The following is a 26,972-nucleotide window of genomic DNA, read 5'->3' as shown; positions in this document are numbered from 1 at the left end:
TTTAAAATTATGACCGTTGGGACCGTTTAGGCCCGCCGAGACCAATCCGGTCCCGGTCTCGCGGGCTCAATGTGAAGGATCGGCCCAGAAGATCGGCCCACCTCCACGATCACGGGCTTATCCGGTTAAGGACCATTTAGGCCCAGAAGCCCACATAGGCCGCGGTCCTGGGCCGGTCTCGAGCCTACCGGCCCACTTGTCACCTTTAGCTAGAGTAATAGCTGAAACTCTAGAAAATGGAGGAGAACAAAGAATTTCAACACCAGTAGCAACTTATTTTCCAGCTCTTTCACCATTGGTGTCGGCAATGAAATCGAACCCTGGGGGTTAAGAAATTGAACCTCAGCGGAGAACCAAAGACGCAATTGACTGAAAATGAAAGACTATAAGGAAGTGCCAGAACTAATGATTCAACAAAAGAGAATGTTGAAGCAGCAATGAAGCAACAAGCTCCAGAGCCTACTTGTACTATTCAATCGTATGCTGCAACTAATGGTATGTCTCTTGATTACATTCCTCTGGAATTGGTTGAGAGATATGTAGTTGTTAAGCTTGACAAAGGAGAAACAGAAAGGAGATTGATAAATAGAAATCGGCACTAATAATATACGTAGTGGGAGATACACCTGGGTATAATTACATGAGCAAATATGTGCAACAAAACTGGAATACGATATCGGAACCAGGAATCTATTATCATGAGGAAGGATACTATATTGTTAAATTTCAAAGCATAGCAGACATGAATGAAATATTGTATGCAAGACCTTATAGTATTAACAACAGACCTATGATTTTAAAGTAATGGACTCTAGATTTTGACTTTAATGCAGAGTTCCTCACAGAATTGCCTTTATGGGTTAAGTTTCCAAATCTGCCCATGAGTTGTTGGAGCGGGGATTCATTGAGTAGGATAGCCAGTGTCATTGGTGTTCCTAAATATGCGGATGAATGTACAACAAAATAGACTAGAATATCATTTGCTCGAATGCTCATTGAAGTTAATCTCACTAAAGCCCTTGCCATCTGAAATAATAGTGATGGATTCTTCAAGGAAAACATTCCAGCAGGGAGTGATGTTTGAATGGAAACCTGAATTGTGAACAATGCTTAATGATAGGGCATTACTGTGATAGGCAAAGAATGGATAAATTGAAGACAGAGGAAGTAAAACAAACTAGGCCAATAGAGAGGAAGAAGAGACCTCAAAAATTGGTTCCAACTTGGGTGCCAAAGGTAGACACTCGTATGCCAGCTACCTCTACTGGTGATCAGCAAGGTACTAGTTATGCAGGGGCAGCCAAACAAACATAGCAATCAGCAGAAACAATGGCAAATGAAGAGATAGATCCACAAGCCAAAGAGAAACAGATATTGAAAGGAAAGGCAGCTAAAGAAATAAATGGCCGACCTATGAATCAAATAGTGGAAGTTGTTATACCTGTGAGAAATGAGTTTGAAATATTGCAACAAGATGATGATGTGGTGGTAGTCTTACTCCCTTCTGATTTAGGAGGGGGATTCATATGCCATCAATAATGTCTTGGCTAGCATGGAATGTGAGGGGGCTGAATAAAAGGTATAAACAAAAAGAAATTGCTACATGCCTTAAAGAGAATAAAGTAAAGCTAGTTAGATTAGTGGAAATAAGAATCAAGGAGCATAATGCAGGCAAAATTAGTAGAAAAATAGCTCCTGGATGGGAGTTTGAAACTAATTATGCAAGTGCAATTAATCGAAGAGTTTGGATACTTTGGGATAGTGCAGTATATCATATCAATAGTATACGGCAAGAAGCACAATTACTATACTGTTAGCCAGAACCAAGTCATTGATTGTGATATGACAGTGGTGTATGGATATAACACACTAGAAAAGAGAAAGGAGCTATGGCAACAGCTTGCAGGAATCTCACAGAAGGTATCTAAACCCTAGATTATCTGGGGTGATTTCAATTCCATATTGTGACCACAGGATAGACTATATGGTAATGCAGTAACTAGCATGGAGATAAGAACTTTGTTGAATGTGTGCAAAACCTTATGCTTAATGAGCTACTATGAAAGGGAGATTACTATGCCTGGACAAATAAACAACAAGGTGTTGACAAAATTTGGAGTAGAATCGATAGAGCAATGAGAAATACAGATTAGATAATGCAGTTTGGACATCTCACTACTGAGTACAGACTGCGTCACATATCAAATCATAGACCTATGATGATAATACTATCCTGTGGGAGCCAAAGATCAAGCCACCATTCAAATTCTTCAATGTTTGGTTAACACATGAGAACTTTCCCAAGATGGTGGAGGATTGTTGGACACAGAACCTGCATGTAGATATAATGAGAAACATTTGGCTGAAGTAGAAAGACCTCCATGGAAAACTAAAGATTCTAAATGAAACTGAGTTCAATGGTATTACTATGAAGATTGAACAAGCCAAGGAAGACCTGAAAGAGGTCCAGACCAAGATAAGTGCACATTATACGTATGCACTTGCATCAGAAGAGAAGAATATATTATGCCAGCTTAAAAAGTGATCCTTGATTGAAGAAAGTATAATGCAACAGAAGGCGTGGGCAATGTGTATAAAACTTGGAGACTCTAACACTAGCTATTTCTCAGTAGTCATGAAAGATAGAAAACGGAGGAAATAAATCACACAGATTGATTCTCTAGATGGAAGGAGACTGACTGACCCGATAGCTATAAGGGAAAAGATTACTCAGTTCTACAAGTCACTCATGGGCACAACAATTCCCAGTATGGCAGCAGTAAATAAGAAGACCATGAGATGAGGCAAAAAACTGAAGCATTATCAGCAACTTCAGCTATGTGAAACAGTTACAAAACAAGAAATCTATGATGGATTATACTCTATTGGAGATGACAAAGCACCAGGGGTGGATGGATACAATGCAATATTCTATTAAAAAAAAGCATGGCCAATTATCAAGAATGAAGTTATAAAAGCAGTAAAGAAGTTCTTTATAACAGGTACTTTGTTTAGAGGCATCAATTGTACTGCAGTAACTTTCATTCCAAAAGTAGCTAATCCTGCAATAATTAAAAAGTATAGGCCCATTTCTTGTTGTACTGTCCTCTATAAAATCATTGCTAAAGTCCCTGACAAGAAGAATACAAAAGGTTATTTCTAGTATCATCACAAAAACACAAGATGGATTCATTACTGGGAGAAGAGTTGCGGATAATGTGATCTTGGAAAATGAATTGGTAAAGGCATACACAAGGAAATACACAGATGCATGATCAAGGTAGATATTCAAAAAATCTATGATACAATAGATTGAAGGTTCTTGAAGTGGATGCTGGAAGAGCTGCAGTTTTCTCCAAAGTTTGTTAGATGGGTAATGGAATGTGTGTCAACTGTTAATTACTCCATAGTAATCAATGGATAACCAACCAAACCATTTGATGCTGCAAGAGGACTCATGCAAGGGGATCCAATGTCATCCTTCTTATTTTCCATAGTCATGGAGTACTTAAGCAGAAATCTTAGTGAATTGTGAGAAGCAACTCAAATATCATCCTAAGTGTTCAAAAATGAATATCACTCATTTCAGTTTTGCGGATGACCTACTAATGTTTGCCAAAGGATATCCAACTTATGCAGGTCTACTGTATAGAAAATTTGGTAACTTCACAGATGCTTCAGGTTTACAAGCTAACATGTCAAAGAGTGTTATATATTTTGGTGGAGTACCAAATCATCTTAGACATGATATTCAACAAATGCTGGGATATACCTTTTAGGTATTTAGGGATCCCATTGACTACAAGGAAGCTGAAGATGGTAGAATGGCTACTATTAATATCCAAGATTACTGCAAGGGTGGCTTTATGGGTAGCAAAGAAGTTGTCATATGTTGGTCGAGTCCAGTTGGTGAAGTCAGTTCTGTTTGGAGTTCAATCTTACTGGGCCCAGTTATTCATAATACCTACCAAAGTGATAAAGGCCAAAGTTATATTTGGTCAAGAGCAAATGAAATAACTAGAAAAGCATTGGTTTCATGGAGTAGAATGTGTGTGCCAAAGTCAGCTGGAGGTCTTAACATTACAAACTTGAAGATCGGGAACAAAGCAGTTATAGTTAAAACTTGCTGGGAATTACATAGTAAGAAAGATACTCTTTGGACCAAATGGATACATGAGTACTATATAAAAAGGAAGCAGTTAGCAAATATGCCCATACCCCAGCAAGCAAATTGGATGGTTAGGAAAATATTCAAGGCAAGAGAAGAATTGAGTAATGTGGAACATAAGTCACCAAGGGGCAGGAGCATGATTAAGACCATCTACCTGAAAATGATAGAAGATCTACCAAAAGTCACCTAGAAAAACCTAATGTGTGAGAATGCAGCAAGACCAAAAGCAATCTTCATATCATGGCTCCAATTTCAAGACAAATTACTCACAACTACAAGACTAAAGAGTTGGGGTATGCATATAGATACAAGTTGTCAAATATGCAAACTAGCAGAGGAAAGCAAAGACCATCTATTTACTGAATGTGAAGTTAGCATAAGAGTGTGGAGTAAACTAATGGCATGGATACAAACTGATTGACCATCAATGTTGACATGGGGCAAATGCAGAGCTGGATAGAACAGAGAACAAGAGGAAAGACAAAGCAAGCAAAAATACCGAAGCTGGTATATACAGAGTTTATATATGCAATATGGATTGAACGAAACAACAGAATTTTTATGCAGAAAGCGAAAACTAGTGATGTTGTAGCTAGAAAAATAGCCTATACCTGTCATGGTCGTGTTGCAAGAATCTTAAGATAGCTTTATAGAATTTCAGATTTCCTAGTTAATGTGTATATGATAGTTTCTATTACTGTAGGTGTATTTGTCATATGAACATCAGATTGAGTATAAAGTCTAGCTGGATTCGTAAATATTCTACTTGATAATTAATGAAAGTTGATAATAACTAAAAAAGATGATCGAGAATAAAATATCCAAGCACGTCGTACACTAAAGCATCTAAGTGTAAATGACTTAAGAGTATGCAAGTATGTAAGCCCTCAGATAATATTTTTTGGCCATTTAAATCGGTGGACTGTTAACCAGCTCCAAAAATTGGAAGCCGTAAGAATTAATTACTATATGCTCCAAAAACACGTTTGTTTTTAGGAAAAATTACGCAACTCAATAAATATATACATTGTATTTACCATTCACAGTTATACTTTCAGACAATTACCATTCAAAGCTATATGTTAATTTTATAGCAAATTCATCTGTAGTACCGAAAGAACAGGTTAATTGTTTTGAACTAGAATAAGAGAGCAACAAGCTCTCGTGGCTCAGTTGGTTAGAGCGCTCCCTTAGCAAGCGGAGGTCTTGAGTTTGACTCTCGATGAAAGCATTTTATTTTTCTGTATTTCGCCCTGGTTGCATTCATTGCGCGTCTGAATACAAGTGATACAAGCTGGTAACAATTAAACAGTAGCTACAAATAGTAATTAATATGTATCAAGCATTTATTCATTTCCCTTTTTCCATATTTCCAATTATCAAGCATTTTTGTTGTCTTATAATCCAAATAGGAAGAAAAAAACTTAAATAAAGGAACACTTTTATGTAGTTAATTATGCATTAACAACTACTCCCTCCGTTCACTTTTACTTGTCTAGTATTTCAAAAATAGATTTTCACTTGTACTTGTCACTTTTAGCATATCAAGAGAAGATAATTTCTTTTTTCATTTTATACCCACAGTATTAATTACTTATTTCAAATCATTTTCTTAAATCCATTAAAAATATGTATCAATTAATACGGGTATCATGGTAAATTATGCACTTTATTTATTATTTCTTCAGGGGTGTGCAAAATTCATAGTGGACAAGTAAAAGTGAATAGAGGGAGTAATACATTATTGACTCAAAAATCCACTAGAGAAGTAAGGAATATCGATAGCCTTTCTTGAACAGAGAGCGAACCGATAGCCTTTCTTGAACAGAGAGCGAACCGACAGCAAGTGACTTTGATCTCATGCTGGCCGAAGTATAGGTCGTGTGAACTTATCAAATATTTTGTTTCTTTTAAAACTTAATCATATTCAAAAAGCTTAAAAACTATACCCCTTTTAAAACAACCCTTTCATTACAAGGTAAATTGGATAGGATATAAAACATTTACAATCATTCAATACAACCAATATGATTTGCTCCCTATTTTCCAAATAAAAAATAAAAAAATAAGGAAAAATGGTGTTGTTCTTTGCCCCACCAAAAGAAATACAAAACTCAACTGCTCACACACTGCAACTTTTGCTATGAACTATAACTATAAACAACAACAAAAAATTATATTACATCAATCTATACTTTAAAAAAAAATGGGGGAAGAAAAGATGGATTTACAAGAAATCGAGGATGCTACAATAATCTGTCGCGCAAAACACAAGAAAATCTTGGTGTCCTAGGCCTCACTCATGTAAAAATTGGAAGGCTGGATTCTCAAGAAGTTCAGTAGCAGGTTTGACATCTGCAAAATCCTTGACTTGAAGTGAATTTGAGACCTCATCAATTGAGAATGGAATGCTGCACTTGAAATGATGCATTGGTTAGAATTAGCTTCTCTAATCCATTTAAAATTTTCGATCACGCGGTTAAGTGGGTGGAAGGAATAATGGGTGGAAATGACACCAGGTAGCCACTTTTAAACATGCTATTTAAAATATATCCACAGTTTACGATGTACTTAAAAATAAAAATTAGCCAATTCGCTCGAACTTCAGGACACGACGTCCTGAAGTTTAAGCCTTTGAAGTTCAAAGTTCAGGACATCGTGTCCTAAAGTTCGAAAATTGTATCCATAAATTCGAATCTTATGTCCTGAATTTTAAATTAGCAGTTCAGAAATTCAGGACACTTAGTCTTGAATTTCAAATTATCAGCTCAAAAATTTAGGACGCTAAGTCCTGAATTTCAAATTAGTAGCTCAAAAGGTCAGGATACTTAGTCTTGAAATTTGGATGAATTGACTAATCTTTAAATGCATTATAAGTTGTGGATATATTTTAAATAGCAGGCTTAAAAGTGGCTACTTGTGCACTTCGCCCGAATAATGGCGAGAAAATAGCCTTACAAATTCCATGCGTTTAAACTGTGAATAGTTCCTCACCTCGAGTTATCATCCAATAGAAAGGAGTTGGTCTCGGCATTGTTCGATTCCTCTGTCATAAGTACCCTCATGCTAGATATGACCTGTCAGGAAAAAAGAGGAAATTCCCTCAACATTCATTTATTACTGATTGAATATGCACTTCAATCGAATAAACACCATCGGCCACGAATAACTTACATCTGGAGAAACACTTCGTGTATTGTATTTATCATCCCAGTAAAGAGTACAAACTCTGTAAAGTTGCTGGACACTGAGAACCTGTAAAACCAGAATTTCACATTTTAAAGAAAGGTGATATGGTTTATACTCGATGAAATGGAACAGAATCGTCAAACCAAATTCTGACCTGGACAGATAGAGAAAAAGTTTGACAAAGAACTTTTACATATAAATTGCAAAATGGAAACATTAAATTTTTAAGTCTTCTACATATGCATTTCATAACATGGGGCTCGGAGCGGAGCTAATGTTGATTGAGAAAAAGGACTTACTGGACACAAATCATTAGTGATATCATCATACGAAATTCTGTACTTCTGGTGTATAACCTGCAAAAGAGTAACGATAAACAGAAAACTCCATATCAATGGTAGATCGCATTGCATATGCATAATTGTAGACATAAGCAAATTCTAAAAGACAAAAAGGAAAAGCAACAACTATCTTGCAACGCATAAGAAATTAGTGAGTAACCAAAGAAACCTCAAGGAAACTTCAGCAGTTTAGCTTTACCACTAATTCATTGCCAGACACGACGTCTCATAAATTTTTCCTTACACAATAAACCATATCTAATTGCTCAAACACTTTCGTCTGAGGCTTAATGAAGTACTTGACAATATTAAAAGGAATAAAGGGAAAACAGATGTCATAAAGATAGATTGATGGAACCAAAACAACTAAGATCACCAGAATCAAATAATAGCGAGGGCACACGTAAAAATAGAAGAATAAAGTGAAGGTTCCTACACTCTAATATTCTACTTGCAAGACAGATATGCAAAATAAGCACATGTCAGACTCTTCAAGGCAGAGCCAGGATTTCAATTTTATAGGTTCTGAATTTTAGAACGACAAGTGCTAATAATTGGGTTTTAACTTTAATAATTGTACATATTTAATGTTTCTTAATACAAATACACTGTTTGCGTAAAAGCTATTGGGTTCGGTTGAACCCATAGCCGGGCTGAAAGCTTCGCCCCTGCGACTTCAACAGTTGATTTGTGGTAAGTTAGGTGGCTACTTCTAATCAATGATACTAGAAAAAAAAATGTTGAAATGGAAGATGAAAAATATTAACATACCAAGAATCCAACAACTTGTCTTATATGTCTGAGTTCATCCCAGGATGAGCCAGCATACTGCAAGCCAAGAATATATTAAGCGAATAGTTAATTAGATGTGATTTTTTTTTTTTCATTTAGGTGATACAATGAACGTTAAAATACCTCTTCCTTTGCTTGGCAGCACCACAACTCTAGCTCAGCCAAGCCAGATTTAACATATTCCGCATTACTGAATGTACAACACTCCCGCCGAAGAAGAAAACTACAGTTTGATAATTTATCTGAGATTAGTGTAAATTGACAAATAACAAAAGATGCTTAGATAAGAAAACTCAGCCACCTGTTAAAGAGCTGAACATTAATGTATGAAAAGGCTTGACTAAATATCTTCTGAACAAGAATTGGAGGCATCTGAAAATGAAAGGCAACAAGCATTAGCTTTCCTTCTGACTCAAATAAAAAAGAGAGAAAAAAGTAAAAGTTTGTGAGGCCGTACAAAGTTTTCTTTCAATGTACAGAGAAGAGAGTCGAGGCATTCAATTATCCCCCACCAGTGATTTATTGAATAATCTTTGCCAAAGGATCGACCAGATCTTAGCATACTTCCTCTGGAGGTCCGTGGTGCCTGAATTGCAATAGATCATATATTATGTGAAAACAATTAATTTCACCTTGTTCAAGAAAGTATCACAAGAAATTGAGAAGGAAAAAGAAATATGGCGATAAATTTAGAAAATTTCAGAAAAAAATCTAAAAAGGCGTTAAAAAAAAGATAAATGAATTTTGTGTTCCTGCTATTTTCTTGTCTTGATTTTCTGAGGCACGAAATTTGGTGTTACTGACGAAATCATTGAAATCTTGTTTCGTCACAGAGACTCCACCATCTCCCAAAACAAAACGTAGCTAGGTCGAAAAGACGATTATCTCGCTTGCAGACATATTCGGGCGGGATATTCATCAGTTTCACATATTCTAACTTCACTAGAACAACAGATTCAAGCCATTGAACGTCACAAGGAAGATTAAAATATTATTATATCTCATGCCTATTTCACACATAATAATAGAAGAAATGAGGCATTACTTTCATAGCTTCTAACTTAAACCAGATGACGAAGAACACAAAAATGGGGCCTACTTGAAAGAACCGAAAAAAATATGAGAAAATTGATGTTTTCCGTATGGGTTGAGGTTTCTCCTAGAAACCAAACAAAAAGGATAAATAACAATTTCTTCTTTGGACATCTGCATATATATGGCATTACGCGATTGTTGTTATATACCCATGATTCTGCTTACGGAAACACATTTATCATCATCTGAATTTCTTTTTGATCAAGGAGTGAAAATAACTTGAACAAAAATGCAACATACCTGGATACATGAGGAGAGCAGTGATCCTAACTCCTTCTTCAAATTATCACGAATAATTCCATAAATCTTTTCAACATATGCTGTAAGCTGCTGCTTGAAAAGCATAGCTGGGTATTTGGCTTCAACCTGGCACACTACCTGCGCAGCTGCAGCATTATTGCCAGCAGAAGGGGACGAGCGGAAGCCCTGCAAAGAGGAAATCCAAGATCAGTTACTACATAGACGGGAGTAAAACTACTGCAGCTAAACTTTCGGCACTCTAACTAAATGAAACAATTTCAAAGAAGGAATTAAGACAAAATGAAAAGTTCCAATACCATTGCCATTCTACCGAAGAGGGATGTTGCAGGCTGTGGCTTACGGATAGGAGTTGCACCAACTGCACTACCAGGCTTCAGACTTTCTTGGATTAGGAATAACAATGTCGACGTATTTGACAACCAGTATGCCATGTGGTCATTGCTATCTTGACTCTGCAATCATTATACTTTTCACATGTTCTGAGCTTGCAATAAGAGTTTCAAATGCAACAGGCACCTCAAAATTTAAGAAAATTAACCCCCTTGTGATCTTCCTTATCCCCCTTAGAAATCATGGATGGAGATCATAACCTTCTCTCATTTTTATGCTCTATCTCTGCTACTTGAACAACTTTTAGGATGTGATCACTCTAAAATCTTGTATGACCATACATTCATATTAACATAACATGACTAGTCATAATCATTTTTTGGATGCATGTAACAGTGGTGACCTTATTGATCTGTCGACTGTCAATGAGGATTTAATTGAAAGTTAAGTAAACAACCAATGGTAGAAACTGATTGATCACTTGCACTTCCTTTTTCCTTAACAAATGCTGCTAAAGACGGCAAGCAGTCGTTTGAAATCATGTGTAGGCTGTAATGTAATTTTTGGAGCTTATAGCAACTTAATGACTTAGTTCCAAAGGAATCATTTAGTCACTTTTCGCCACACTGTTTCTATCAATGTTTTACTCCAATATTCCGGAGACATGTAATGTCAAAATCAATAGTCGCAATTCTCAAATTACCTCAATGGCAGAACCAATCATCTGTACTAAACGATCAAACACGCTAGTCTTTTCTGCTTCAAAAGATTTCCAGCGAAGAAGGCATTTGTAGATGGTAAAAGCTGCGACAGGTTTGCTTTGACTGAATCCAATATCCTTCATCACACAGTCAATGAGCGCACCAATGTCTTCCTGCAGTACGGTCAACCAAGACTTCAATTAACAGAAAGTTTCTATGTCAAAACTTTAGAAAAATATGACTCTGAAGGTCCTCTGGGGAAGTACATACATGTTGTCGGTCGATAGGTCTCCTTAACTTGCTATTAGGAGTTTCAACTTTTTTAGCAGGTGTTGGACTTGGTGGATCCTGCAAAAGTCAATACTGTATAAGCATGGAGCACGAATTCGAGTTTGACAGCTTTCTGGACAATAATTAGAGGTGGAAAAACCAACCTATTTTTTGGCAACCTGCTCAACGCACCCGAGTTTAAACGGGTTGGATTATGGTTTTGTTGACTTGATATAACAGGTTGATTAGAAAATGAGGAAGTTTGGGTCATATTGGGCAGGTTGGATCGGGCGGAGCCAGGATTTGAAGTTTATGGGTTCTGGCCACCAAATTCATAGCTCGTCTTAGTTACTGGGTGCATAATTAGATATCTTATATCTATTTGATGGATTTCCTAATACAAATACAGGATCTAAGCAAAAGCTACTGGGTTCGGCCGAACCCATACCCAACACTCTACCTCTGCCTCTAGGTTGGATTATGACCAATTATTTGGCCCATCTTGACCCAAGCAAACTTTGGGTGGGTTGGGCCAATGACCCGCAATTTATTGATTTGACCAGATTTGACCTGCTTGACCAACCCCCCCCCCCCCATTTGACACTTGTAGTGGACATGATGTTGCTGGATGACAAGAAAAGAGTATCTTACATTGGTTCTGTTTTCTTCGTTCGGATTGTAGCCGTTTTCTACTACCTGCACTTACATACTGTCAATGTAATATTTCGCAAGCAAATACCTTGGAAGCAAAACTAGGTAAATGATCTGACACCTGTTTGGCAGGGGTTAACAAGGCTTGCTGAAGAACCTGGTTCTCAGATTCCAAGTCAAAATTCTTTTCCTGGAACCTATAACCAGAACACGCAATTAGAAAAAAAATAACGTTTGAGTTATAAACACGAGCCTGTCTGTATAAGAATAAAACTGCCATAAGATTATCCATTCAAGCTACTTATGACACAAGTTCATTAAACCTTTGCATAGTAGTCTTCAACTGAACGATTGTAGACTCTGCATCCATCACCTGCCTCAACCTCTCCTCACTAAGTTTGCTTGTCTCTTCAAATTTTCTTTCTGTCTCATCAATCTTCTTTTCTAGAGAGCTTACCAAAGCCTAACATGAAAAATCAAAACAAATGATCGTCAAAAGCTGCATGCAATTGGCTCCAGTCAACACAAGCAGCTTGTATACACTTGACTCCCTAATTTCAACAAACCTACCTTTAGATTCTCATTTTCAGCACTAAGTTTGTTCATCATTTCACGGTCAACAACGGTAACTTCCTGTATAATAGGGATCTTCTCTGCCGCCCTTTTTGCAGTTTCACGTTCTTTGACAAGTATTTCTTTTGCTTCTTTGAACTGAAATTGAACTTCTTGCAAAGCTGATTGCAGTTTTGCATTTTCTTTTGTTTTTGCTTCTTCCATATCAGCCTACAAAAACGGAATAAAAATGTATAAACTGGAAGGCAGACACTTAAAAGCATAAAGCAGTATAGACGGAACCAGCATTTCCTTATATTCCTACTCCACTTTGACAGAAGCAAAATACTTCTTGATCTACTTACCCTCATGCGTTTCTCCAGCTGTAGTCTCCAAGTTAATTCTTCAACTTGCTTCTCTAGTTTGTTCTTGGCAGCTTGAAGTGCACCAGTCTCCCGCGCAGCCTATGCAGAAATAGGTTACAATGGAACTCCGAATAGAGCAAACAATAGATATTCAATCAAAGTATTCACACCAAGCCCGAATTGGCAGAAGCATGAAAGAAAATTTAGAGCCTCTAAATCTGATGTAAGCTTGAGAAGCATAACTGCAATTAGTTTCTATATGATTTAAGCATACAGTAATATGATATATAACATATCCGAGAAAATTTAAGCTGTGTATCAACTCAGAATAGAGACTGTAACAGACGGCAGTAACAGCTAAAAGCTTTTGGTTCAACAAAGAGAATAAAGAGGAGTTGAAGAATGAAATATCACCATCTTAAGTTTCCGTAGTTCCCCACGAGCAACTCTAGATCTCCAAGCACATTGAGTGGTAATAGCAGCTTTCTTGAGCTTCTTATACTTCATACAGGCCAAGAACGTGCGACAATGACTCTGGGAATATAGCATGAGGATTATTATGAAGTGAGAGTCACAGATTCCAAGGCATTGAGTTAATAAATAGGTAGAGCAATAGCTGCAAGGAGAACTATTCCCAATAGTCTATTGATCCTAAATTAGAAAAGGTCTTTTGTTTTTGGAACACGGGGGGTCCAGAATAATTAAAGGCGGTAGCCCAAATATACAACACATACACTGATTATGTATATTTATACTTAATATACAAAACATATACATTTGCCAGCTATTTTTTATTTTTTCTGAGCGGCCTAAATGTAATTTTCCCATTAGGAAATTACCTCAAAATTTCCAAAGGATTATTCCTCCACTACTAACCGTTTACCTGAATGATAATGGCAGCTTTTGTCTGTCTTCTGAATCGTACTTCATCTCGTGCAGCCATCCCACGCATTCCTGTCTGAATTGAAATGGCAGCAGCGCATGATTCTTTGTAAGCCTTCCTAGCAAGATGCATGCGCACGTCTGTCTGGATCTTCAGACAAGCTGCTTCTTTCCGCAAGCTCTCGTATACACGCCGAGAAAGCTCTCCTGTAACAATGAGAGATGAAAAGATTGATATATTTTTAATCTAAGAACCAGATAACTGAAAGCCGAGCATGTAGCAAATGAAGTACCTCTGCACATTGACTGTATCCATATTGCCAACTGACGTAACAACATAAAATTTCTTCGAGCCATGTGAGAACGAAATTTCTTCTGAATGATGCTCGCCGATCTCCCTAACACCACTGTCCTGCGAGAATCAAGCTCTGCCATCTGACCAGCTCTTAAAAACACTTTTGTTTTACCAATCTGCAAAGGCAAAATGGACAAATAATTGGCTTTCCTGAAGCCTCCTCTACTTGGGAGACATCTCACAAAGGAAATCCGTAGGTGATTCTGGCTTTTCCTTCTTTTTAGATCAATAAAAGAATGAAATATTCTACAGTTGATCTAAGTCAAAAGGCAAAGAAAGGCATGAAATATGTGCGAGACATTTAGTTAATGCTTGTGGCTTTAAAGGCAACGGTCTTCTACATATGATTATAAAACAAGAACCAAAAGAGCTCTGGAAGAAGATACAACAACAACAATGCCCCAGTCCCAAACAAGTTGGGGTCGGCTATATGAATCCTCAATGATCATGTTACTCCAACTAAACTCATCTCAAGCTAATATTGTATGCAAACACAGAGATTCCAAATAAGTTGCTCGGACACAAGTGCGGGTGACCGACACGGGATATAAAGGTCGGATCCTTCGAGATGTAAATCCTAAGATTCGGGAATATAGATTCTAGTATGGATACAAGTGCGGGGATACGGCTAAAAATAATTCAAAAAAATAAAAATATTAAAATATTAAAAAAATTGTGGAATACTTACGTATAGCTTGTAAAGTGTGGATTTATTTTTTATTCTCAAGTTGTAGATAAGTAAGGGATTGAATTCCTAGATAAGGTATGATATTTTCTTCAAATTTACCTTATTTTTTGTTCTGATTTCGGGAATCAAATTGTATCTACTCTCGAATTTTTTCGTCCGTCGTGGTCAAAGTACCCAACATTATTTGACCAAATCCAGTACGGATCCCATACCTACACCCATACTAGTGTCGTGTCGACACGGGTGCGGCACCTAAACTGTCGTGTCAGAGCAATTTAGGATTCCAGTGTGCAACAAATGCGAAAAGGGAACCACTAAAATTCTTAAAACATTTTACTGAATGAAGAATGTGCTAGATAAATGTCATGTTCATAGAGATAAAACACACTTTTTGTAAATTGACATTATTGTTCGAAAATAAGTTACTCTAAAAATACAAAAATCCACCGGAAAGGTTTGAATTGTTTCACGTTTAAAGGATTTTTTTTAACTTCTAAAAAAGTGATGTGTACCATCCAGGGAGTAGAGGGATGGCTCAGATCCCTCTACCCTCGACCAAAGGACCTAGTTTGAGCCCTCTACTCCCAAAATACAAAAGTGCAGTGGAAAGGATTGAATTGTTTCATGTTTAACGGCATCTTCCGTATCTCTAAAAAGTGTGATGTATACCACCAAGGGATGTAGTGGGATGGATCAGATCCCTCCACCCTTAGATAGAAGTCTTGGGTTCGAGCCGTAGAAGCGGGATTTTCCAGGTAGGGAGCGCTTCCCCCTTAAATGGATCTTGCACGTGAATTTGGATTAGGTAGGGCAGTGAGTTTCGGATACCAGATAGTTAAACCAAAGAAAAGATAGCATGATGTATTACCTGATATCCTTGAAGACCGACTTTCTCTAAGAGGCTTGTGCATGCAGAGACCTCGTCCGTACTGTCATAAATTCGTAGGAAAAAATCAGAAATCATTGACAATCTGACCAAATATTACAAGGTAAAATAGGTACCTTCCATCTAAAATTTCAGGCGAGAGGACGCCAAAGCGATCTAAAAATTCATAAAAGGGTTTTCGAGTAGGATATCCGGCACAGCTTATTCTTATTGCTTCCATCACTCCCTACAGAAAAAAAGCCAGTGAGCAGAAAATTTCAATTCACAGGTACGCTACCAATATGAAAAAAATTCAAGACATTTCCTTACCCCACAGCACAGCTGTTGCAGAACATTGTGATTCTCGAAGATAGAGGGCTTTAGCAGATTATTCGGCTTCACACATCGAATATAATGGGGTTCGGTTGTATTCAGAGCTTCAAGCAAAGACTGCAATTGTTGCTGCAAAGTGTATAAAGGAACATATGATGATTCAATATGTATGCTCTGTGTAATGGCATGGATGAAAAGAAAAGAGCAAAATATGTTAGAAAAAAAGATGCAAACATGCCTTGAAGCTAGAGCCAATAGAAGAAAACTTTGACTGTTTTGAGGATTCCTCCACTGATGTTGGAAACAAACCAGATACAAAAGAACATTTTGAAGCTCTCAAGAGCGCCTGGTGTTCAGCAACAACATAGTCTTTGTTCTTATCCAGAAACAATTCAGTTTGATACGTGACCTGTAATAAAAGAACATGTATAATTATCCATGGCTTCAGAATAAATAAAAATGAGAAATGCATATTTTTAGCCGCTCCCAAAAATAATAGCCAACAAAATGTATATTTTTTGTATATATGTGTATTATATACATATTTTATACACTTTTTGGCTAGCCAGCGCAATTAGTTTCGGCCGACCGGTCAAATTATATTTTGCTCAATAAAAATTGAAGATCTAAGCACGAAAATTTCTAAGGTAAATGAAAAGACTTACATCACCAGCGTAATGGCAAATAGTGAAGTCAGAACGAGCCAACTTGGGCTTGCTGAATCGTTTGTGGTCTTTGAAAGTCTGATAAAGTTTCTGAGCAAATGTTTCATGAGTTGATCTTGGAAACATACTGCAAAAGCGAAACCACAGCAGTCTGAATACCATAAGCCATAAGAATTGAGCACAAATAAGGATCAATAAAGATTCTTGGAAACGATAAGAATGGATAAGGCTATATAAAAGAACAATAAATAGCTCTTTCATTAAGCAGCTTACCAAGCTTCATCAAGAAGTGCTATAATACCTCCTGGTTTCTGAGCAAATAAAAATTTGTCAAAATACGTTGCAGAAGAAACAAAAGACAGAATTCAATCTTGGTCCATAAATGAGAAAACATGTAAATTAGACAAAGAAATCAACATCACCACAAAAAGGAGGTTTATATGGGACTTTTGTAGCAGATATTTATAGGAAACAAAGACTGGATTCAAGCCAACTTATATAAAAGCACGATTTCGGCCTTCGGTGCTAGAATAAAGTTTCTGGCTTTTTCTTGCTGAAACTGCATCTTCTTTGCAAATCTTAGCCTTCTGCGACCTCTTTTTATTGTTTTTCTTCATTGATTACTAAGTCTTGTGGTAAATGTTATTACTGTTATCAACAGAAAACTCATCCTTAAAAGAACTTCACCTAGACTTTATCAGCTGCAACTTTCAACTTATATCCAAGATAATGCACATATAACTGAAAATATACTTAGAGAAGACAACATATTTTTAGGGAAACAAGCTGATGATAGGAAAGAAAGGGATTTTACAAAGGAAATGGAGGAGAGTAAGAAAAGGATTGAATGGACATATAGCATCACAGTGCACAACGAACACCTTGTTTTGGGCTAATTACATTTTTGGGCCGCCCAAAAAAATAATAGCCGGCAAATGTATACGTTTTGTATATTAAGTAAAAATATACATATAATATACATATAACATACATATCATTCATATAATCAGTGCATATGTTTTGCATATTTGCGCTACTGCCTTCAATTATTTGGGCCGCGGGGCAAAAAATGAAAAAATCCCTATTTTTTAACTGGGTCAAATCGACTGAAAATAGATCCTGAGAAGTCATTTACAAGTAAACAACTGTAAACACATTAAAGAAATCTAAGTGTAAACCTTTTCTATGAGATCCAGAATATCTTGATTATCAATGAACTCAATGTAGCTCCAGTCAATTTCCTCTTTTGTATACTCTTCTTGTTCCATTTTGAAAACATGCTGAAAAAACACATAAAACAGGTAAGATAAAGATGTGTGTACAGTAGTAAATGATCGTTCAATAAACTCAAAGATGAGGAAATAACCAGAACCTGATTGAAGTGCTGTTGAAGTTTCTCATTTGTCAAATTGATACAAAATTGTTCAAAGCTGCAGAAATTAAGAGCATCAGAAATACGATTCATATCTGCAGAAGTAAAAAGCATCAACAGTATGAAACAACCTACAAAGCCGAGTCCATGACTAGTCAGCTTTCAGAATAAAAAACTGATACTGCAGTCGAACCAAATAGTACAAAATTAAAAAGCCGTGGAGCTTTCCACAAATTTCAATCTTGTTGCCCACAAAAAAGAAATTATTACCTAACAACGTGACCCTAAGTCCCCATACGACATACTCCCTCCGTCCCAATTTAATTGTGATACCCTTTCTTCTGTCCCAAAAGAATGATACCTTTCTACATTTAGAAACAATTTAACTTTAAGCTTTCCATTTTACCCTTAATGAGATGATTTTTAGCCGGACAAATATATATGGCTTGTTTTAGACCACAAGTTTTAGAAGTTTTCCTTTTTTCCTTAAACTCCGAACCCAGTCAAACAACATCACATAAATTGGGACGGAGGGAGTAGTTTAATAGATTTTGTATCAGACTTAGAAGCAAATGAGATTTAAAGTATTTCGACTGCAACATAAAAGAATTTTACTGCTTGTGGATATGCTAAGGCAATTTTTATATACAGTTCATTCCAGAAGACTAAATCTCACATACAATCCAAAACAAAAGGGCATACCGGTCAAGCACCTGTTAGTCTTAAAACTCTCAAATCCATAAATATCCAGCACACCAATCAAAGATTTTGATTTTGGATCTTGACCAATTGAACTATTAATCTTATCCACCAGCCTGAAATAAAAAAATTGAAGGGCTCATGTAAAAAGTACAAGTCATTATCGTTTCATCAATTTTGTAATGAAGTAGTGAATGATTCAATTGCACAGAAACTTAAAGCTTACCAATCGAACAACTTTGAGTATACTATTTTTGCCAAAGCATCTCTACTGATGGCTGCTGCTTCTGGATCCAGCAATTTCGTGATGGTTTCACCCCGAGTTACAATAACACGCTTGCAAAGCGAATCCTCAAGAGCCTTCATGTCACACCTAGAAAATACTAAAGTTCAAAAAAGGCTGCACTTTTTCTCTTTGAGAATAATCTAGCTTAGTAATTCAGAATGGTACTCCCTCGGTCCGAATTTATGTCATACTTTTCTTTTTAGTCTGTCCCCAAAAAGAATGTCATGCTTCCTTATTTAGAAATAATTTAACTTTGAATTTACTACTTTATCTTTGATGATTTATAGGCACACAAATATATATGGTTTGTTTTAGACCACAAGTTTCAAAAGTCTTCTTTTCTTTCTTAAACTCCGTGCCGAGTCAAACACCTCCACATAAATTGAGATGGGGGGAGTAATTGACTTCAGAATAAGCCGAACTCCTCACTTACATTAACAGCTCGGCTGCAGCCCTTAGATGAAACCAAGATCTTTCATCTTTCGGCACTGAGGAGTCTGTCTCCTTCCCTTTTGTAAATTCGATGTTTCCAAGATGGAGAATTGCAGCCACTACACGAAATATTGCATCCTGGGAAAAGACAAGAGATAACTAAGAAACCAACAACAACAACTACTACTACTATGTCTCAGTACCAAACAAGCTGGATTCGGTGATATGAATCCTCATTTCTTTCTGTACGCTCAACTCATATCATCATCATTATCAAAATAAGGAAATTACACCCTTGAGCATGTTTTTCTGTCTCTGCATTTTCAAACATACCTGCTCTTCCGAACTTATTCCGACAATATCCATTGCCCTTCTTGTATCTAGGTATTCTTTGGAATCGTCAACCCCATCTAACTCATAGCAATTTGACTGATTTAGGTAGTGAAATGACCGAGGGTTATCCAACTTGTACCTTTGAATATCCTGAAAGTGGACAACAGAATCAGACTGGTAATAAATTCTAAGTCCACATTAACAGATCATTACCAAAATTTAAATTAAGATATAAAACAACGAAAGGCTGGGAGTAAAATACAGTTTGGTTTTGACAAGGATTAAATCCACTTCTTTCTTTCTTCAGTATTATCAGATAGTAGCATGATGTTTTTTTCATTTGCAGGGATATCTGTGCGTAGAAATTCTATTCCCGACAAAGAAAAAAGACGAAACCCTATGGTTTCAGAATGTGCATTCTTCTACAAAAGCAACTTATTGAATTAAATACCTTTGACGGTGCAGCACATAGCATGTAGAAACAGTGATAATTTCTCTCTGGATCAGAAACTTGGCAAACACGAGATCTTTCGAGTAAATATGTTCTGATAGCAGCTCCTGAAATCTTTCCTCTCTGGTCAAACTGGATCTCCACAAACTTACCAAAGCGACTGCAATCTCAGCGTAAGACATATTACAACCATGTAGTAATTTTCACGAGACGAATCATTGAAAGTTAGCTAATAACAGATATATCTGCCCAACCTTGAGTTATTATTTCTGACAGTTTTTGCATTACCAAATGCTTCCAAAACAGGATTAGACTGCAAAAATACACAAATATCAAAGTTGAATTTTTTTTTCCGGGGGGCAGCAAAAAACTGTGGTAAAAGATCTAAGACATGTTACCTCCAGGACTTGCTGCTCGACTGTTCTACCCTCAGCGACAGCTCTCCCTCCCATGTAAGCAAGATAGCGCATTAGTAGTTTTGTGCTTTCTGTTTTACCAGCCCCACTCTCTCCGCTAACCAGTATCGATTGACTTACTCCTTCTTTGATCATAAGTCTGCATCCATTGGGGGTAATCTCTTACTGAAAATTCAAAATCAAGGGCTCGATCAACAAACATGGGGCAGCACACACCTGTATGCTGCATCAGCAACAGCGAAAGGGTGAGGGCTAAGCTCTCCAAATGCCGCACCTTTATATTGGGACATCATATGGCTATCATATAAGTGAGGTAATCTTCTGAAAGGGTTGACAGCGATTAGTATATTCCCTGTATACGTCTGAAACAACAATTTACAAGGTTAGTTCAGTAAGCACTAACAACAACAACGCCTCAGTCCCAAACAAAGTTGGGGTCGGCGATATGAATCCTTACTACTTTCTTTAAGCTAAACTCATATCATCATCGGACAAAATAAAATAAGAGCAGTAGTGAAAATAAGTTTTATATAGATAATATTTAAAGCCTAATCCTAACTAGTAAGTACTAAGCATCACCTCTATGGATCTTTTTTTTTTCCATTGTGTCCTATCTTTAGCTAAGTCTGCATTAATTCAGTAAACACTAACATTCTCCAAATATTAAAAGGTAAATGAACATAATGAAATGAGACCAAAAAACTCACATATATTTCATTAATATCGTATCTAGTCTTTAGATTGTGCAGGACTCCTGGTTCGTGCAAATAAGCAAGCTTTGTCATATCATCAACACCACAAGATGGAGCTTCAACATCTTTAGGGTAGAGGTTAGAAGACTTGACAACCACCTGCGCAATAGTAGATTTTAACAAAAAGGAGCAACGAGATTCAAAAATTTGCTTAGTTGATAACTTTCTAAATAGTATGGTGGGAACCTAAGTTGCACGGACTCTTCATTTGTGGTGCCGCACCCGTGTCGAAATGACACCAGCACTAGCATGGGTGTGGGATACGTACCGGAACTAGTCAATCAACATTAGGTACTTTGACCACAAACTACTGAGAAATTATTGATAAGATATTGACATTTTTATTTCTCAAGACAAACTACTGTTGATTTCTAGATGGATACCTACAACTTGAGAATAAAATATTTGAGTAATTGCACTCTACAAGCTACATTTTCCACATAATGTCTCATTATTTAGGCATATTTTTATAGCTCTATTTTCAGATATAGCTGAATCCCTCCACCTGTATCCTTACTTGGATTCGTACCCCCGAATATTAAAATTTAGATCATGAATGATCTGACCTCTAGATCCGAACCTGTTTAGGATACCCGCACCGGAGTCCGAGACTTAGGTGGGAAAAATACAAGTAAGGTCTCATTTTGAGCATCACTTAAAATAAGAAATAAGTTATGATTTACTTCTTTAGAGAAATTCGATGCCGTAAGCGACGTACCGTTTTCCCAGAAGTACAAAGAACCTTGATGTTTGCACCATTGACTTCTAAAACTTCCCCATCTATCCAGGCCACAACAGGATCCTCCACCCAAACAAGTGATCCCACCCCTAAGCCAACTGAAGCAGCCTACAAATCCAACAATGCAATAATATTCTCCATTAAGTAATATGCAATGTTGTCCAGAAAAGATAATTTGTATTTCTTTATTCTGGCCTTAGCTATAAGCAAAATGGTCGGGAATTCAATTTAATGCTGTCAGATAACTTCTAATTGAGGCCTATCTGATATCAACAGCCCAAGCAATGAGAATAAAAGAAAGCCTTTTAAACTATAGAGACAACGCCGCTCACTAAACTTATGAAAGACATAAAGAATGCAGAAAGTGTCAACTAATTTAAAAAGAAATTAGCTTTAATGTGTATTTGAAAATATGGACTTTGTTAATCTCTTTATCCTGCCTCAGACTTTGTGACAATCTGTTCACGATTAAGAACCTGTGTGACAATCTGTTCATGATTAAGAACGGCGAACCACTAACAACTTGCAGCAAAATGCATGAGATTTTTCTGTGAAAAGTAGACTAGTTCACAACATAACTTTAACACAAACAAGAGCTAGAGAAGGTATTAGCTGAGAATAAAGCAAGAAACTCTCATCAGACACAATTTATATGACACTCTTTCCATTTTGCAACATCCCATAATGTTTGACACCATTCTGCATCGATAACGCTTTGAAGTGAGCGTAGTCAAAAGCGAAAAGCGTAAAAAAGAGACAAGCATTGTTGGAGCTTTAAGCGCAAAACGCAATTAAAGCACGGGCTTTAGCGAAGAAAAGCACCAATGAAGAAAAAAAATTAAAAAATAGAAATTTAATGCAAGAAATGTAACTATAAACAAAAATTAATTCTTTGTGCAAAAGAATGGGAAAATTATAACTAAACTATCGGCGAGTTGCCGTGCCCGTAAAGACGGAACCTATCGATGAATGTCCACATGCCTTAGCACCTTGAGACGCTTACACTAAAGCAGCAATTAAGCGAGGCAAAGCGCATAACCTGGGCTTCACCGAGCTTCAGGGCTTAAGCGAACTTTAAGCGAGCCTTTAACAACACTTTAACTCACAACTTTCAAGAATTCAATTCAACAAAATCTTCAAACCTTAAGCTTTGATAATGCTATTTTCTCTATCAAACTAAAGGACAGCCCGGTGCACAAGGCATCCCGCGTTCCCCAAGGGGTGTGACGTAGACAGCCTAACCTAATGCAAATATTAGTGACAGGCTTCCACGGCTCGAACCCATGACCTATAGGTCACACTAACACAACTTTACCGTTGCTCCAAGACCTTCTATTTTTTCTATCAAACTAACTTCACAAATCACAAGTAGTACTATTTTCTTTTACCATTAACATATATATACATATATAGAAGTCAAATTTAACATTTTAAGCTCTATGTCCAGAAGCTCAATGCCACTCAAAAAACCATCACATAGAACTGGATGGACAGAATAGTTGAAGTAAAACTCAAAGGAAACTGCCTTTAACATTAATAGACTTGTACTAATTACTGTTTTTCAAACCAAAGCTAGAATTTGGAAAAGTAACTTAGCAAAAGAACATATATTAACAAACCTTAATCAGTTAAGTTCAAAAAGCTTAGAGATAAAATACCATTACACAGTCCAAAATACAATGTGAAATACACTCAAAATGAAACTCAACAAGACAATATTTAAAGATATGAAAATCAAAAACAATGCTGTATATCAATAAACAAATAAAATAAAAAAGATGATAATTGAATACCATTTTCTAAATAATTCTTCAATCAGATAGATTGTTGAAGCAGCTTCTTGATCAGCTTCTGAATACTCAATGATAACATTAAAAAAAAATCAACCCAATACAGAACAAAATAAAAACAATTAATTTCCTTCAAAAATTCAACCGAATTTCTGTAAAATTTCAAACTGTGCTCGAACTTCAACTTTTGGTCTATTTCTTCAATTTTCCATAAATCAACAAAAAGAAAAAATTTTGAGCAAGTGAAATTGATTTTAATTGGGTTTTATTTCTCAAAAGAATTTGAAAAATTGGGAGAAGTTTAAAATTTAAAGGTATAAAAGCTTAAGGTTTGCTCTATTAAGAGCAAAAATACTGAGGCTTTACGTTGTTCTTTGTTTTTTTCCTAGTCTTTTGTTTTTCTTTGTTCTTTCTTGTTTGTTGGGGAGTTTTGGTCTAAGTTCATTGAAAATAATTTAATGGCCAATTTGTAATTAAAGTGTAGTAAATGAAGTCTCTCCTCCGTTTTAAAAAGAGATGAAAGACTTTTGAAATTTTTAATTTTGTACATGTAAAAAAAAATTGTGGTTACAAGATTTTTAAAATTTATTTGTATTAAATATTTCATTAAAAAAAATTTGATATTTTTAATTTTGTATACGTAAAATAATTTTGTGTAAAATTTATTGTATTAAACATGTCATTTAAAAATTTTCATTAAAATTAAAATAAAAAGTTTAAATTATATTATTTTTAAAAATTTAAAAATTATTATTCTTTTTAAACAGGAAAAAATTATCATAGAAATTAAAATTAATGGAGCATATGTTAATGAATAAAATACCAAGTCAATGGGGAAAAAATGGAATACCAAGTCTACTGGTTGATTTGCTATGTTACACCTAGTGGCTACACAAATTGTCAATTTTAAACATAAGTCTTCTTAAATAGGAGAACCCATCTTTGTATGTGTCTATCTCGTCTGTTTTATTTGTTTAATAATGTGTTTGGCTAAATTTCTAAAATAATTTTGAAAAGTATTTTTTTTTAAAAGTATTTTTTACGAGAAACAGTTTGTTTTTGGCATTCAATTTTTAACGTATGTGATCATCCAATTTTTCACGTGTCCATCAACTGTAAATTGTATTATGACAATTCATATAAATTGACTAGTTTTACGCTGGTTGTCGGCCTACGTTTATTTTTTGGGAGAGGGGGGGGGGGGTAGGGGGGATTGGGACCGATAATTTGAACAAGCTCACACAAAAACAATGAAAATTCATATAGCTGCCTTAACTTATTTGATATTAAATCTTGATTGTTGTCAGAGGCGGAGCCAAGATTTGAACCTTATGGGTTCAAGATTGTTTTACAAAAATAGCCGGCTAGATTTAATGCTTACTTTTTTTAATAGGTATACATGAATAATACACCTTCACATAAATTAGAATGAAGGGAATAGTACTTGCAAATTGTTTGTTTCTTTTTATTTTTTAGTTTCCATTCGGGCAGTCTTTTTACTCCTTTTCCTTTTCCGTGAATTATCTTAAAGGATGTAGAATCTTTTACAATTAATATTTTATCCATAGTTTTCATTTCAATGTCCTCTTTTTTGTCCCCTGTGGCTATCGTTAGTGTGTAAACAATAGCCTGTTAGAAATTTATTGTTTCTTCTAAAGACTTCCACTGTGGCCTACATATAAGGTAATAAATTATTTACTTTGTTTCCCAAAAGAAATAATATATCAAATAATATTTTGTAGTTATGCATATAAGGTAGCTTTTTTGATGGAAGAAACAATTTTTATTAGGAGTCTCTAAAGTAATCATAATTTATGAAGAAGTCCTTAGGGCTAAAGTATTTGCCTAAGAGTCCCTAACCTACCTATAAATACGCCTTAACTCCATCAGTCTGGCATTCTACGATAGGCATAGGCTAGAAGACTCCCTAGGTTTTCTGTCAAAGTTTTACAAGGTGAATCTACAACACTTGAACAACTATGGCTGAAGGTACGTTTCTTAATTAATTTTCGTTGCGTTGGCTCTGTGTTTGTATCCGAATTTCAACATGTGGTATCAGAGTCGTCCTTTAGTTGTGTTGTTCAGTGTCTAATTGTTGTTACGCTAATTAGAATTTTTGAAATAAATCATAGAATTTTATTGCAATTGGAAGTTTTAAGCATTGCTAATTATAATATTAGTGTTTAAACTACCTTACATATTCTGTGATTGAAGTTTATGGTCTCATCGAATTTGTTAATCAAGGCATTTTGATTTAATTTATCAATATGTCTATTTATTTGAAATTTTCACACAATTACATTCTTTGTGGCGTAAAATTCTTGTTAATATACTTGCTTGCTTGTATTGTTTATTTTATTTATTTTGAATGCCTTTGACCATTAAAATACTAGCAAAGGTTTAAAAGCATAAAGCCTACGGTTTGTATGATTGAATAGAAAACAATGTGACTAAGTCTGTTTGCTTTGCCACTATATAAAGAAGTTAGTTCAATTATAAGAATTAACCTTGGGTAATATGGCGTTAATACTATATCATGTATGCCCATTCAAAAGTTAATCATCATCTTGTTTAAGTTGATTAATTACGGTTAGTTATTTTGAGATGTCATTTGAGTTTTTTTTATGTGATATATTTAGGAGTGGCCACAGCATCTTGAGAACTTAATATAAAAGAAATTGAGTTATTTAATCACATAAAGTTTAGTAATTAAAAGTTATAATGGCATCTATTTAGTTCAATTATCTTATTAAAATGGTAACTCGACCCTATAGGGAGGTAACCATTTTGGTGAAATTAATTGGAATGAGAAAAACTTTTAAGTTAAAATTATCTTATGCCCACAGGTACAGATAAATTTTTTATGTTTTTGGTTTACTAGTCTAATAAAGTTAGTCTGCTTCAGCTCACTGAGGACATGACACTTGATAGGAGGGTGTGGAGGTCGAGGATTAAGGTAGAAGGTTAGTAGGTAGTTTATAGTGTTCACTGATAGGCTTAGTAGCATGCATGTCCCTTCATATTCTTAGATTTTTATTACGTTATGTGGTTTTGTTCGCCCCAGGCATTGTATTCCATGTTGCTATTATTTGATACTATTTGTCATTTATATGTCCCTTTTTTTTATCTTCCATCTTTCTTCCTTCCTTGCTTCCCTATTCTTCTTCTTGCCCTTCCTGAGCCGAGGCTATATTGG

At 35.8% G+C, this 26,972-nt stretch overlaps 1 protein-coding gene across 1 annotated transcript; it reads right to left on the bottom strand.

Annotated features, from left to right (window-relative positions):
• Positions 1 to 6,123: 6,123 nt before the first annotated feature.
• On the bottom strand, positions 6,124 to 24,153 carry LOC107773099 (myosin-6-like). Its single transcript, XM_075249127.1, has 39 exons — positions 23,780 to 24,153; positions 21,966 to 22,094; positions 21,203 to 21,346; positions 20,712 to 20,857; positions 20,478 to 20,634; positions 20,334 to 20,392; positions 20,080 to 20,239; positions 19,629 to 19,778; positions 19,297 to 19,433; positions 18,804 to 18,950; positions 18,592 to 18,693; positions 17,879 to 17,936; positions 17,685 to 17,786; positions 16,780 to 16,817; positions 16,507 to 16,633; positions 16,080 to 16,250; positions 15,839 to 15,970; positions 15,646 to 15,755; positions 15,512 to 15,572; positions 13,894 to 14,071; positions 13,602 to 13,807; positions 13,133 to 13,252; positions 12,719 to 12,817; positions 12,372 to 12,584; positions 12,125 to 12,264; positions 11,923 to 11,998; positions 11,802 to 11,846; positions 11,151 to 11,228; positions 10,883 to 11,053; positions 10,146 to 10,301; positions 9,829 to 10,014; positions 8,951 to 9,079; positions 8,795 to 8,865; positions 8,617 to 8,716; positions 8,473 to 8,529; positions 7,660 to 7,716; positions 7,346 to 7,426; positions 7,166 to 7,248; positions 6,124 to 6,582 (listed from the first exon to the last, which is right to left on the bottom strand). Exons 1-39 carry the CDS (start codon positions 23,780 to 23,782, stop codon positions 6,468 to 6,470), a joined length of 4,494 nt encoding a protein of 1,497 aa, XP_075105228.1. The 5' UTR covers positions 23,783 to 24,153; the 3' UTR covers positions 6,124 to 6,467.
• Between the last annotated feature and the right edge of the window lie 2,819 nt (positions 24,154 to 26,972).

This window comes from Nicotiana tabacum, chromosome 3 (assembly GCF_000715075.1).
Source record: "Nicotiana tabacum cultivar K326 chromosome 3, ASM71507v2, whole genome shotgun sequence".
Classification (NCBI taxonomy): domain Eukaryota; kingdom Viridiplantae; phylum Streptophyta; class Magnoliopsida; order Solanales; family Solanaceae; genus Nicotiana; species Nicotiana tabacum.
This window is presented reverse-complemented; position numbering and strand designations above follow the sequence as displayed.